Here is a 14,011-nt window from a genome sequence, read left to right on the forward strand (position 1 = left end):
TTTTCAGAGGAGACTAGTGAACGGGGTAGAGAGAACTGCCTCCACACAGATGCAGGAAGTGGTATCTGACAAGAGTCCTTTCATACACTGTTTATCCTTTGTGTGGGTGCGGAGAGAAGGGGCTTGTCTAAGAAAAAGTTGTTTACCAGGGACCAACATTTGTCTTGTAAAGGCTTTTCTTTTGCAGCCCGAGCAAAGACATGAGCAGCTAAGAGCCAGGGAAACTGTAACACACCATGCCTTCAACTAAATCTATACCTGCTGGAGTTTGAAAAACAGAGAGGAACCCAATCGGAAAAATATGAATCAGGACCAGGAATTGACTGGGAATAGCTAGACTTCCTGAATTAGGATGTTTTTAGGAGCATTGGCCTAGGAGTAGCTGAGTTCTGATGAACAGCTTGACAAGAAATGAAGAGGAACTTCCTACAGCTATAAATGCTTTCCTTTCAAAATGCTACCTTGTAACTTCAACAAGTCTGGCAAAGGGCACCTATCAGACCTTGGTATTAAACAAAACGGTGGTCTGTAGTGTTTGAATTAGTTCACTGGGCATCCATCAGTGAAGTGCACTTGAATGCAGTTGACTGTGGGGTCACATTGTACTTTTGTTTACTGGTAATGTCTGTGTGAGGAAGGTGAAGGCCATAGAGACACAAATGCTGCACAGGAGATCGGGAAACAACCTCTTTGCAATATCCTGCCTGATGGGACCAGCAGTGTGAAGTGTGCATATTATTCAAAGAATTGACAGTTCCCTACACCAAATACGTGACACTTGGGACAAAAGGGGCAGCCACACAGTCCACGATTACTGTGGCTAAGTTAGCATGGCTTGTGCTCCTCTGTTTTTTCTTGCCCTGGCAGCACAGAGAAAGCTGGTTCTTGAGCATCCACCCTTCTTTAACCCTGTAGGCGTCAAGAGCTGCGAGAACTGCGTCTGCTTCAGAAGGAGGAGCACCGGAACCAGGCCCAGCTAACTACCAAACACCAGCTGCTGCTGGATCAAATGCTGAAGCGCTTCGAACAGGAAATGAATGTAAGGCGGAAGGGGAGTTGAGTTGGGTTGGTTTTTTTTTCTTTTTTAAATCCAAATGACATACCAGAAGCAGATAGGAGATGGCAGGTTCATACATATATGCTTGAACTCTGCCAATGGCTAGGCAGAATTCTGAATATCGGGGCCAACCCAAGACAGTGGCAAAGTGCTGCTGCTCCTCTTTGCTTGGTGACACCCCAACTGCTGCCTCCACTGTTCCTGCCTCTGCTACTTCTCCTGTCACTCCCTGGATTCAAAAAGGAGGAGGGGGATTGAGTGAAAGGGAAGGTGTGAAGGGGGGAATGTGATGGACCAAAGTGTCCACTCTATTCACCGCCTCCGCACACTTTTCCATTCTTTCCCTTCTTCCTTTTTGAAATTGGGCCAACTGGAGGAGGGGCAGAAGTGGTTGTCACGCACCTCCTGCCAGTTTACAGCCTGAGGCAAGTGCTTCAGTTGACCTCATAGATAGGCTAGTCCTTCAAAAATGGGTGCTCAGTCTGTCTTTGCTTTCTTGAAAGAATACTGGTAGAATGACTGCCTGTCTCGTGTGTTTGTAAAAGCTTTCTGGCAAGTGGAAAGTCCATCCCACCTGGAGTTTCTCATCCTGTTTGGCATCGATTCTGCTCTGTTGCAGCTCTTATGGCATGAAGTTAACACTCTGTGTGGTAGTGCTTTCAGCACATCATGTCTTCATGCGACAAGAAAGATTGGAGCCAAGAACCTTCACTATGAGATGGCCATAGCTCAGTGGCAGGGCACATGTTTTGCATGTGAAGGTCCCAGGTTCAATCCATGCCGTTCTCAGGTAGGGGTGGGAAAGACCTTTGGCTGTAACCTTGGAGATTCACTACCATTCCGTGTTGACATTTCTCAGTAAATGAATGAATGTTGACTTGGCAGATCCCTGTGTAGTACAGTAGTAGTATTTCTAAGCTACTTTACCATCTCAGAGGTGGCTTACATAGAATAAAAACACATCAAAGACCCATGGTATCCAAATAAACTCTATCAATAACAAATGCAAAATTAAGATTGCTAATAAGTTAACCATCTTAAAAACAGCCACAGCAATTTCAGTGTACTGTCTGTCTCATGAAATAGTTTGAAGGCCTTCATGCTTTACCTTCAGGAAGGCTTGGCAAGATTCCCTAGACCAGTGGTTCCCAAACATTTTCAACTGGTGGCTCCCTTGACCTACTGGGTTGACTGCAACTCCCCATAGGGGCTGCAGTCTATGCATTGTATAGGCCAGTGGGGTTTTTTGCAAGGAATCTGTACCTCCTCTGGCTGGGTTTCCACAGCTCTCCCAGGAGCCATGGCTCACAGTTTGGGAACCACTGTCCTAGACAATAAGTTAGGGGCCACTAGTGAAATAGAATTGATGGGGTCCATGGAAAGTATCTCATATACAGCAGGAACCCCACACAGGGCTGCTTCTGATTATGGTAATGGGTGGGGAGAGGTGTTAGTGGAGAGGCCACAGTAGTGTCAAAGTATTAACAACAGGTCTAAAATCTGCAGAGCTTTGAGGAAAAGGGAGTTCTGGTTGTGCCCAGAATTTGCTCTGTTTTGGGGATGTTGCTCAAGTATTCATTTCTATTTGATAGCCAAGTGTGAGGACTCTGAATGTCTTTTTGATCTCATGTAGATGAAGAAGAAATTCTATGACACTGAACTGGAAAATCTGGAGCGTCAGCAGAAGCAGCAAATTGAGAAGATGGAGCAAGATCACTCACTGCGCCGGCGTGAAGAGGCAAAGCGTATCCGTGCTGAGCAGGAACGGGACTATGCTAAATTTCAAGAGCAGCTGAAGCAAAAGAAGAAGGAGGTAAATGGCACAGAGAAGCCTGAAAGAGGTGGGGCAGGGAATGAGGCAAGAAGAGAGTCTGAAGGAGGGTGATAACAATGTTGATAAATAAGGGTTTGGGGCCTCTAGTTTTATAACAAGGTCTTGCATTGTAATTCTTTCCATGTCTTCTCAAAAGTAAGTTCTGGTGTCTTCAGTGGGATTTACTCCCAAGTAAGTGCATGTAGAATTGCTGTCTCAATGCCTTGCAGTCCCCTTTAGAATTTATTGCAAGCAACATAAAGGTTAGCGTACATTGGAAGGGTAGCATACGTCTACTGCTGTTCCTGGTGAGCGTTTCATGTTATTAAGAAGCCTTGATACAAGGCTTGTAACTTGTACTAATTTTTCCCCATTTGTTGGTAATGTATGAAGTACACCAAACTCAAGTGCATCTTCCTCCTTTCACTTAAGGCAGTGGTCTCCAACCTTTTCCATGCCACAGCACCTATAAATAATAAAGTATGAGAACCCACCACTGATCCCGCCCTCATGTCAGGACCCAATCCACCCATCCCCCATTTCCCCACGTCTTGTGTTTTTACAACAACCCTGTGAGGTAGCAACTAGAGCATGAAGAACACAGATATGTCTTTTGAGGAAATGGACTGTACAAAAGGGGAAGGAGGCATGACAGAAGAGTGTGGAGGAAAACAGGATACAAATGAAAAGGGAGAATTTGGAATGAGAAAAGGAAAACAGGGAGTTTGGGATAATATAAATGAAAGAGACAAACAAGGTGCAGTAGAATAAGTAGTCCTCCAAGCCATTGTGAAGCTACCCACCTGTGACAAATTGCCTAGCAATTTCAAAAAATGTGTACCTGGCATAGATGGCTAAAAAACCTTCTTGCTTTTACATGCTTCTTGAAGGAGAATGTGACAATTGGACAAGCAGAAGGCACCACAGAGGGAGAGACTGCCAGAACAGTAACAGGAAGCAGTTTTGAATGTCCTGTTGATGTTCTGGCAGTCTGTCCCTTTATCAGGATTTCTGCTTGCCTGATCCTTGTGTTCCGGCAACTGTAAAAGCAAGATTCAGTTTTTTACCGACCAAGAACAAATGAAAGGTAATAGGCAGAGGGGAAGGGCCACGGAAAACCCTATACAGTAGTTATGATAGAGTTCCCTCTTATCTGTGGTTTCCGGTGTTCAGTTTCTGTTGGGGGGGGAGGGGGTTACACCTGTATACTTGGTCTGGAAAGTAATGCTTGCCTCTCACCTTTATTTAAGGTCAAGAATGAAATTGAAAAGCTGCCACGACAGCAGCGCAAGGGGGCCACGAAAGCAAAGATGGACGAGTTTGCACAAAAGAAGCAGGTCATGGTAAGGTCTGGAAATCATTAACCCATGGTTTGGCAAAGCCCCATTTGATGGTTTTGATTCACTATTACCCAGTTGCAAGGGCAGCCCAACGATGAGGCTAGTTGAAAACCTGGCCTCAGGCAGCAGGCTGAGCCAAACAACAAGCTGGTAGGGGGGTGCCCTGTGCTGGTCCACTGCTTCTCCCAGCCTGCCACATGCATAGCAGCCCCAGCCTCTTCTAACATGCTTGGAGAAAAGGATGGGGAAGGCTTACTCCTCCAGGGTTCAGTTCTGCTGCCACTTCTTCTAAAGCAGGGGTGTTAAAACTCATTTCATATAGTTGGCTGAATAGCATTCATGGTGCCTGCTGAGGGCGGGAAGTGACATCATTAAGCAGGAAGTGATGTCATTAAGTATGTCATTAAAATGGCCAGAAGTAAGCACTTCGTTCTCATTCAAACTCATAAGCTGCAAATGACAGAAGAGAAAATGTGCAAATCTTGATCATATTTTCAAGTTTTGAGAATCCCAATTATCATGATGGGAGACTCAATTACACAGGCCTACAAAATTGAGGGTCAGAAAAGTTTTTCCCAAACTTTATGGTGGTTTGATATGAATTTGGGCTGCTGATTCCAAAAATGGCATCCGTTTTGCCCTATCACGTCTAGTTTTGGAGATATAGCCTCCTTAGTGAATGGTTCATGCAGCTTCCTCATGAGGAAGCCTACACCATGGCTTCCTCATGAGGAAGCTGCTTGAACCATTCACTAAGGAGGCTATGCTGTGTCTCCCAAACTAGACGTGACAGGGCAAAACAGATGCCTTTTTTGGAATCGGCACCCCAAATATACCCAGGCATTGGTGTAACGTTTAAGGAAGCAAAATGCGTGTTGGCCTGTGTTATCGCACAGTCTGCCCTTTCAGCAGCACCATTTCTGCCACAGCATCACTTTGCAGCTCAGCAGCTGAGAGATGCTGTGTAAACTAATACCTCAGCAGATGTGTGCTGCTGAATGAGCAACTTTGGGAGAACCCAGTTATATCGGGGCTGGATGAAGAACTTCCAGGGGCGGCATGCAGCCCACAGGCCTTGCGTTTGACACCCCTGTTCTAAAGTAACCAGAAGGCCGGGAGCAGAGAGACAGTGGGCAGACATGCACCACCCTGATGTTTTCCACCAGTGGTGTACACTGGGGTGTTGTGCAAGCACTGATGAGGATAAGGGGAGGGTGTCCACTTGCCTTGGGCTACACTCCTACCTAGTTGTTAACATGTATATAAAATATGTATATCAGGAGACAGAATGTGTTGTGCCTTCAGTTGATTACTGTTTCTTTCCAGGAACAAGAGTTTGTAGCCAAACAGGCTGAAGATCTGGATCTCGCCATGAAGAATATCATAGCCCAAAATAGAAAAGAGATTTGTGACAAGGAACGTGAATGCCTCAACAAGAAACAGCATCTGATGAGAGGTGAGAGGGTTGAAACAAATGAGTGAGGAGATGGGCAAAGTGGGACTCTTCCAGTTCAGACCTTGCCTGTGCCTTAGTCTCAGGCAAGCAAGTCCCTCTCAGCCTCAGTCCTGCCCACCTGTGTTATGGGGGTGATGCCGCTCACTTTACAAACTGCTGTAAGGATTCCATCAAGAATAATACACATGGTGCATTTTACACGCTTGGAAAGCTCTGTGCAGATGCGAAGTGTTCACTTCAGTTCCCTAAGCGTACAGACTTAGCAGTGTGATGAGGGGAAGGGAAATGGGGAGAAAATTGAGGTGAACAATAGAATTTACCTGTTAGTGGTTTTAACTGTCCTTTAACTCCTGGACCAGCTTTTAATTTTTTATAGTATATATACATGGGTGGTGTTGTTTTTTTACAACTTTATCATCTGGCCTTTCACCTTCTCACATTTTATCCTCCTTTCTCATCCTTTCTTCCCTGATCCCAGTTTCTCCCCTTTAAAAATGAGGATTGGAAAACATGGGGTTCATGCTTGCCTCGAGTCTATGAAAAAGGTGGTATATAAATACTGCAATAAATAAATACATGAAGAAAAGAGAGCTAATGACTTTCAACAAAGGCAACAACCATGTCTTCTCTGGCATGTCCCAACTTAAGTTGTGTGACAGCTATCAGCTGAGGAACAGCTAATGACCTAAACGAAGAGTTGGTCCATTAACTCACTTCTTAGGTTCTCCTGTAGAATGTTTGTGCATGTAGATGTGCTTTGAAAACAGGAAAAACATGAGCAGTAGTCCCCTGTATCCCTTCCTGTATGATACAGTTCTGTGAGATTTAAACATCTTGCCTGTTTTGACTTTTCTTACTGAGTGTTATTAACCACATATCATTGCACCTTGCTGTTCTCAGAACGGGAAGCCACAATTTGGGATCTAGAAGAGCGCCATCTGCAGGAGAAGCATCAGCTTGTTAAACAACAACTAAAAGATCAGTATTTCCTTCAGAGACATGAGCTGGTCCGAAAACATGAGAAGGTAGCTGTGCTTACATCTTCTTACTTCAGTTTTTCCTATGGATGAAGTGAGCATGGAGTTTGCTGCCAACGCAATAGACCTTAGCAGTTTTAACAAAATGGCTTGTTTTCTGCTTGAATGATAAATGTCTGGTATGATACTGAAGATTTGAAATTCTCATGGCTGTTCCTAAGTGAAGAGGCAGCTGTGAAGGGGAGAATTGTGTAGGCGAACAAAATACTATTTCCTCTCTGGATTTACCTTCAAGAATGCAAGAACAGATTGTTGCCATAGCCTAAAGCAGTGCAATGAAATGATGGAACAGGAAGAGTCAGCGACAGGCGTCTGTCAGGCTACCTGATGTCCCTCCAGTTATCAGCTGTGAAATGCTTCTCTATACACATAATATGAGGGCAGAAAGAGGGCTTGATAGAAGACAGAACTTCAGACAGGAGCTGCTCCATTCTTTGAGAATGAACAGAGCAAAAGTGACATTGGTTAAAGGGAGAAACCAGAAAAAAATGACTTCCATGGAAGCATTTGAAACCAAGGCAAGGTGAAATGTGTTTAAAGGTGAAGCTGCAGCTGAATGAAATAATTGATCTCTAGATCTGCATCTCGGATGCTACAAAGGAGAATTTGGGTTAGGGTCCCTTCTCTGAAACTGTGTATGTACTTCGCATTAGTAAGAGCAGCATGTGCTAAAAGACAATTTGCAAGTTCAGTCCTGCTCACTTTCATTCAATATGTTAATAGTGCTCTGTATAGAAGACTTTTTTTAAAATTCAGCAACTCAAAACATTAGGAAGGCAATATGAATCAGGTTTGCTAAAGCAGGGCTTTTGAAACTCTATGATGATGTTATAATATTTGCACCAAGTTATGAAAAAGGATCTACTAAACATTAAGCCTGACACTTGCATTTTGAGTTTGAGCACATTATACAAAACAAGGTGCACATCTTTGGTACTTTGTTGCACTGTCAATTTTGGAGGAAGATAAGCTGCCTTTTTTTTTTTTACCCCTAGAGCTGACTCAAATATTGCAACCAACCTATAGAGATCGCTACCATGTTTCCACATGGAAACAACTTTAGCCTTTGTGATTAGTTTCCCATGCGGACAGTTTACAGGTCATCACTGCATGTAACCACCAGCACTAGTGTAGGAGCTCTTCACATGAGAGGATCAATCCCCATAATGGTTAAAATATGACAGATTCTGGGTGGAGCTGTCGCCATGTGGAAGAGTTATTTGGCAGCCTTTCCAAGATGACTGTTGTGTTTAAATTTGCCCCCTGGTCATTGGTCTTCCTGTGATTTGTACCCCTGGAAGAAGCCATGGAGAACCTTCTTAAAACTGATTGCATTGACTTTGAAGTAAAATAAAACAGCCAGATACGCCATATCTATTGTTTTCTGTTCTTCCAAACCTATATTTCTCCGTCCGCCGCGCCCCTCGGGGCTTTTTGAATAATAATGTAGTCAAATGGCGAGAGTAATTTTTAGAGCAACTTTTGTTACATCTATTGCATTGATTACCCTTTATTCCTGTGGCCCGTTCAGGAACGTGAGCAAATGCAGCGGTATAACCAGCGCATGATGGAGCAACTGAAGGTTCGGCAGCAGCAGGAGAAAGCTCGTCTCCCCAAAATCCAGAGGAGTGAGGGGAAGACCCGCATGGCCATGTACAAGAAGAGTCTCCATATCAGCTCTAGTGGAAGTGCCTCAGAACAGAGAGAGAAGATAAAGCAGGTGAGGCTTGCTAGGAAGGGGTGGTCATCTTGCTGAGGGGATTGGATTGTGAAGCTTGTTTTGGGATCCCTAGAAGGAAGGTCCGTTGATGGAAAGGAAGATTATAGAATGTCCTTGAAGGGTTACTTTTGTGCATTAGCCAACACTGACCAAACCGATAAGATCAAGGCTGTTGACAGATATTTTTTACCTGTGCTTGTATCATGGACATTTAAAGCCCACAGCTAAATGAAGTCTAGTTTAGTGCCACCAGGAGGATTCAAACAGTGGGAGGCTCAAGCAACCTTTCTGCAAAATCTTTTATGTTTTTGTTAAAGGGGGGAAGGTTGTCAGTATGTCTCCTGTGGTGCAACTAATACAGCCTGCACTGAAATAAAATCCTTTTGTTAGATTGGTGTTGTTCATACCAACCGATATCAAAAAAAGTTCACAGCTTTGAGGCCTCTATTTCTAGTGTAGAAACTAAATTAGGGTTTCCTGCTAAAATAAAATTTATTTCCACACTGATGATCCACTTTGTTTTGGCTGTGCAGTTGTTCTCCTGGTATATAAATTTAGGAAGCCATTTGAAGCTCCTATGACTATACTGTGCTGACGATGGGTGCTTCCTCCTGTTTACAGTTTGCACTGCAGGAGGAAAAGAGGCAGAAAGCTGAGCGACTGCAGCAGCAGCAGAAACATGAGAGTCAGATGAAGGATATGACTGCCCAGTGTGAGAGCAACATGAATGAACTCCAGCAATTGCAGGTAACATCATATCATGATTCAGTTGTCTACATAGGTGGTCATATTGGTCTCTAAGAAGTGTGGCCATTAGTTTGACCTACTCAGAAGTTATACGTTCATCCCAAAAGTTGGATCATGCTATCTGATAATGTCTGAACAGAACTAGAAAATGATCTCCTTTTTAATTGGCTGAATTTATTTTTATAGTAAGGATTTGATACCCTGATTAATAACAACCCTAGGGCAGCTAACAAAATCAGTCATGTAAAAATATCTAAAGAAGTACACTATTTAAAGCAAGCAAATCAACACCATCAGTAGCACAATGTTAAAAAATAATACTATAAAACATGCACTACAACTGTTACTAGCCCAAAAAGAAAAATGCTGTAATGGTACAAGCTTCAACCCAATTCAAAGGCCTTTCCAGCAAGCCAGGCTACTCATGTATGACCCGTCATCCAAGGAGCTCAAAGTGTGATGTATCCAGGGGTTCTCCTTTTTATCCTCACAACCACCCTGTAAGTTAATGTCAGCGTGAATTTCTCAAAGCCATCCAGTAGGCTTCATGGTTGAGCAGGGATTGAACCCAGTTTCCCTAATCCAAGCCCAACACTCTATAATTACTGCATCCACTTGCTCTGAACTAGATGTGTGTGTAGACAATCTCAGAATGAGCACCGAATGAGAAGGGCCTTTGTTGCACTTGAGAGAGGTCTCCACCTGGTTTCTTCCTGGTTTTGGAAACTCATGAAATTTTACAGGGATGGCAAGTCAGATATCCACATTTGCCAAAAAGTTCTGATCCATCTTTGCTGCTTTCACTCTGTACAGAATGAAAAATGTCATCTCTTGGTTGAACATGAGACCCAGAAACTGAAGACCTTGGATGAAAACTACAATCTGAGCCTGAAGGAATGGCGGGATAGGTTGAGGCCGCGAAAGAAGGTAACCACTAAAGTTGAAAGTGGAATTTCACAGAAGCTTGGAAAAATTTCAGATCAAGCGACCAAGTCATAAAAATACAAGGCATGCTACTGAAATTGCTGTCTCCAACAGCAAGGCAAAGGAGAGGGATTGATTTGGGAGAATATTGGTGTGAATTTTTGCAAATTCATTTGAATTAGGAAATCTTCCCGCCCCCCCCGCCCCCCCGAATTTCAAATTAGTTGTAACAACTTCTCCAGTGTGTAAGCTGGTTGACTGAGAAAAGCCAAGTTATTAGAGCTGAACATAGCTTCTTTTTCTTTGTGTTTCAGGCATTGGAAGATGAGCTCAATCTAAAGAAGCGAGAGCAGGAGATCTTCTTCAAATTAAGTGAGGAAACAGATGGCCAGTCACCAACCTCACCAAACAAACCTGCCAAATTTGTCCCATTCAGCTCTGCAGAAACTTCATAGCCCTTGAATTAGTAGGCGAGGTTTGGTAGCAAGTCTGCTTTCACCTGATGGAAGGAGGAGGCAACAAAAAAACTACCAGGGCTCTCTTTCCTTCTGTGCCAACTTATCTTCAGACCAGCATCTCTTGCTCCATTCGTTTGTCTGAGGTCTACTCTGTTTGCCTGGCTCTCCTTGGGGGGGATGATTCAAGATCTGAGTGGCACTGGTGGGTGCTGACTTGGAGAGCTGCAAATAAGCTTCCAGCAAGAGCCCTAATAGGGACACGTGCAGAGTATGTGCTGCTTACTGAACCCATTGTCCAGCAGTGAGTCCTTTTGACCAGTGTTCTCTCTCACCACCTTCTGACCTGATAAATATCAGAGAACCAAGACATGTTCAGTGGCTATTAAAAACTGTGATTAAACTTGCCTCTTGTTAGTCTCCTAACCAGCTCTCTTGCTAACTGCATTGAGGCTGAGCGTGACAGGTCAGTGTTTTCACTTTATTAGCATGAGCTTTGTCTGGTCGTTGGACTCTTGGCTACCTCAGAGCAGAAGGGATTCATCTGAAAGCCTTACAAAACAATAATGAAAAATCACCTGTCTTTATTGGGCCTCAGCCTGCATCTCTGCTAAGTGAGGGACTGACCCATCTAGGTCTCCCTTGGTATATTTCAGCTGTTTGTCAGTTTGTTTTGAAGAGACTTGGCACTCCTCCTGGTGACAGGACACAATTTCTTCCTTTTCTCAGTTGAGGGACCTGAAATACTTCCGTCCAAACCAGTCCTAAGCCCAGAGCTTTTTCCTTGACAAATAGTAACAGGCTTATTGTGCTCCATGGAGCAGATCTAAAAATCTGTGAAAGGTGAATGTACTTAAGGGCTGTGGGAGTTGTTGTCTGTTCTGCGGATTTGTGGATTAGCACATCTACTCAAAACAAGTGTTTTTAAATTAGCAAACCAGTGAAGTTCAGATCCTGAAATGAGCCTAGATTCCTAAGGTGATGGGGATGTAAAGGTATCATCAGTTACACTGATCTAATGGTTGCTTGCTATGTCAGATTGCCAAGATCAGTTCTCCTGCTTTGGAGTTCAGCACTGCAGTCCAGAAAAGAAAAGTATAACATGTGCTCTCTCTTTATCTCCTATTTCCCAGATGATGTTCTATTACAACGTTGCTGTGCTCTTCACAACAGTCCCTCTGATACTGAATGCCTCATCATTTGTAATGTGCTCTCTTTCTGTGATAATTCACAGAGAATTCTCTCTCCTAGCTCCCTTTCTTTTCCCAGTGCTATTTGTTTAAGGGGAAAGACTGTGCTCAGGTTATGGTAAGAGCTGATGCTTGCTCTTCCAGTAAAATAAATAGCAAGAAAAGCCCAAAATGTCTGATGCAGCAAAATTGCAGGTGGCCTAGGTTAAAGGCACCTTGTTTCACACTGTCTCATGCAAGTTTCCTTAAATATCAAATATTAGTATGAGTCCATTTTATTCCACAGTGAACTGTATGGTTTGCCATGGTTAGAAGACCTGGTTTTGGCATAAACAGCGTCTGCCAAAGAACTACTTTGTGGCAATTTTAGTCATTGTGTATGTCCGCTTTTGCAGTTGGTCTGAGTCTGCAGAAAACCAGAGGAGTCCTTGTAAGAGGAGCTACACATAATAGAATTAAATATTACATGTATGCAATGCTAAAAAAAAGTCTTCAGCATTTCCTAGTCCTTAATCTTCTACAAATGCCATTTTTATCCAGAGAGGTGGTTTTTCCCCGTTTGTAATTAAAATGTATATGTTTCAAAAGTTACAAGGCTTTGTGCATTTGGCCGGTTTGCATTTCCTTATAAAGTTATTTGTGTGTTGTTGCTTTGCACATAATACATTTATACAACCCTCAGTCTGGGCAGCCAGCCATATGTTGTAAATGCTTGATTGGATACTTAATTTAGATAAAAGTGCCAACAGAGAGTCTGCACAGTTTATGTCATCTCAAACACTATACAGGGTGGAACATGGTCCAATATTTCTTTTATATACCATTCAAGACCTTTCCAGCAGTAGCTCATTGCCCTCTCTGTAGGAAATAACACTTTTCCATTTCAGATGAATTAGTGTATTTTTGATGTAATCACAGATAGCAGTGAGAATATAAATTATCAAGTTAATGGACTGGAAATGAAGGTATAGCAAACTCTAGACTACTGGCTGACTGCAGTTTCACTGACTACTGAATGAAAGCCAGAATCTTGGCTGACTGAAATGTCTGAGGTTTTGAATTCTAGTGTTCAGAATCTAGAAAATTACAACCAGAAAGCACTTTAATCTCTTTTCAGCTTTAAGTCTTTGTGTGTGAAGATACAGAACAGTGTCCATGAGGGAGAAACTAGAACAGAGTCTATGTGCTCTCAAAAGTCTGAGGGCCAAAAATGTTCTTCAAACCTGACAGGCAGTTTCCCTTCTAGCTTTCGTTTCAAATTATTGATAAAGGCGATGAATGCTGCTCCCAGCTATGAAATCAAAGTACCATTGCTAATTTGAAAGTGTATGCTAATCGGTGGATATGTGTACCTTCTGTGCCAATCTGCTCTCTCCTGCTTCCAAGAGGTGCTGAAACATCACAAAAGTGCAATATTTACCTTCACAGTGTTTTCAAGGAAGCCTTTCCGCCCCTTTCCCCTTCCCAAGGCAAGAAAATGTTGGTTTTTCACTTCAAGTCACATTTTTCTAGCCTAAATAAAACCAATTTTTTTTCTCTGTTGGGGCAAAAGGGATTACATTTTTATACGTATAACATTTAAATAGGAGCTATTTGGAATTTTTTTTTCTTCCTCTTGGGAAACCAATTTGATGTAAATAATCTTGTAAATATTCCCCCAGTAAACCTCAGCATGTGTGTCCAGAAATGTGTGCAATTGTTGGGTGTGTGCAGCTTCAGATCAGCACTGCTGATATCCTTGTATTTATACATGAACTTGCCTTGGGTGTAAAGACATTTGATGTCAGAATTCTGCTTATTGGAATTTAGACCAGCCCAGTCAACAGTTTTCATGCTCTGAACAAAACAAACTGTTCTGAAAATGTGTTTTGTCTGATGCATTTTGAAAGTGTCCTTCTGTACTGAAATGCATTGGTAATAAACTATTATTTCTTGAAGCCTACTGTGTCCAGGTTGAGGTGTGCATAATTCCCTCCTGTGATGCTTCCAAAAAATAGCTGAAGAGTGACACTTCAGCTGATACACTGTATCACTCTGTTTGATACAGAGGGAGAGCTGTACATCCCCTTAATTCTCATTATGCTACTGAGTTGATTTATTCTTCTTTCTGCTTAGCAATTACATGGCACCAGGAGTGTGGTTGTTGCTGAGTTTAAGAAAAAATTCCAGCTATTTTCACCTTAGCTGTAGCCATCTTCTCAGATCAGAGGTGTCTTTTGGACAGGAGGGCCACATAATCTCTCTGACACTGTGTCGGGTGCCAGGAAGAAAA

General features: G+C 42.9%; 1 protein-coding gene across 1 annotated transcript in view; it reads left to right on the forward strand.

Moving 5' to 3' along the window:
• STK10 (serine/threonine kinase 10) overlaps positions 1-13,676 on the forward strand; it is an 80,685-nt gene extending 67,009 nt beyond the window's left edge. Inside the window, exons 11-19 of the mRNA XM_066615837.1 lie at positions 916-1,039; positions 2,691-2,870; positions 4,121-4,213; positions 5,537-5,666; positions 6,567-6,691; positions 8,235-8,423; positions 9,045-9,170; positions 9,984-10,097; positions 10,409-13,676. Coding sequence (XP_066471934.1) covers positions 916-1,039; positions 2,691-2,870; positions 4,121-4,213; positions 5,537-5,666; positions 6,567-6,691; positions 8,235-8,423; positions 9,045-9,170; positions 9,984-10,097; positions 10,409-10,549 — 1,222 coding nt within the window. The 3' untranslated portion in view covers positions 10,550-13,676. The remainder of the gene's footprint in view (positions 1-915; positions 1,040-2,690; positions 2,871-4,120; positions 4,214-5,536; positions 5,667-6,566; positions 6,692-8,234; positions 8,424-9,044; positions 9,171-9,983; positions 10,098-10,408) is intronic.
• The last annotated feature ends 335 nt before the right edge of the window (positions 13,677-14,011 follow it).

This window comes from Tiliqua scincoides, chromosome 2, assembly GCF_035046505.1.
Source record: "Tiliqua scincoides isolate rTilSci1 chromosome 2, rTilSci1.hap2, whole genome shotgun sequence".
Lineage (NCBI taxonomy): Eukaryota > Metazoa > Chordata > Lepidosauria > Squamata > Scincidae > Tiliqua > Tiliqua scincoides.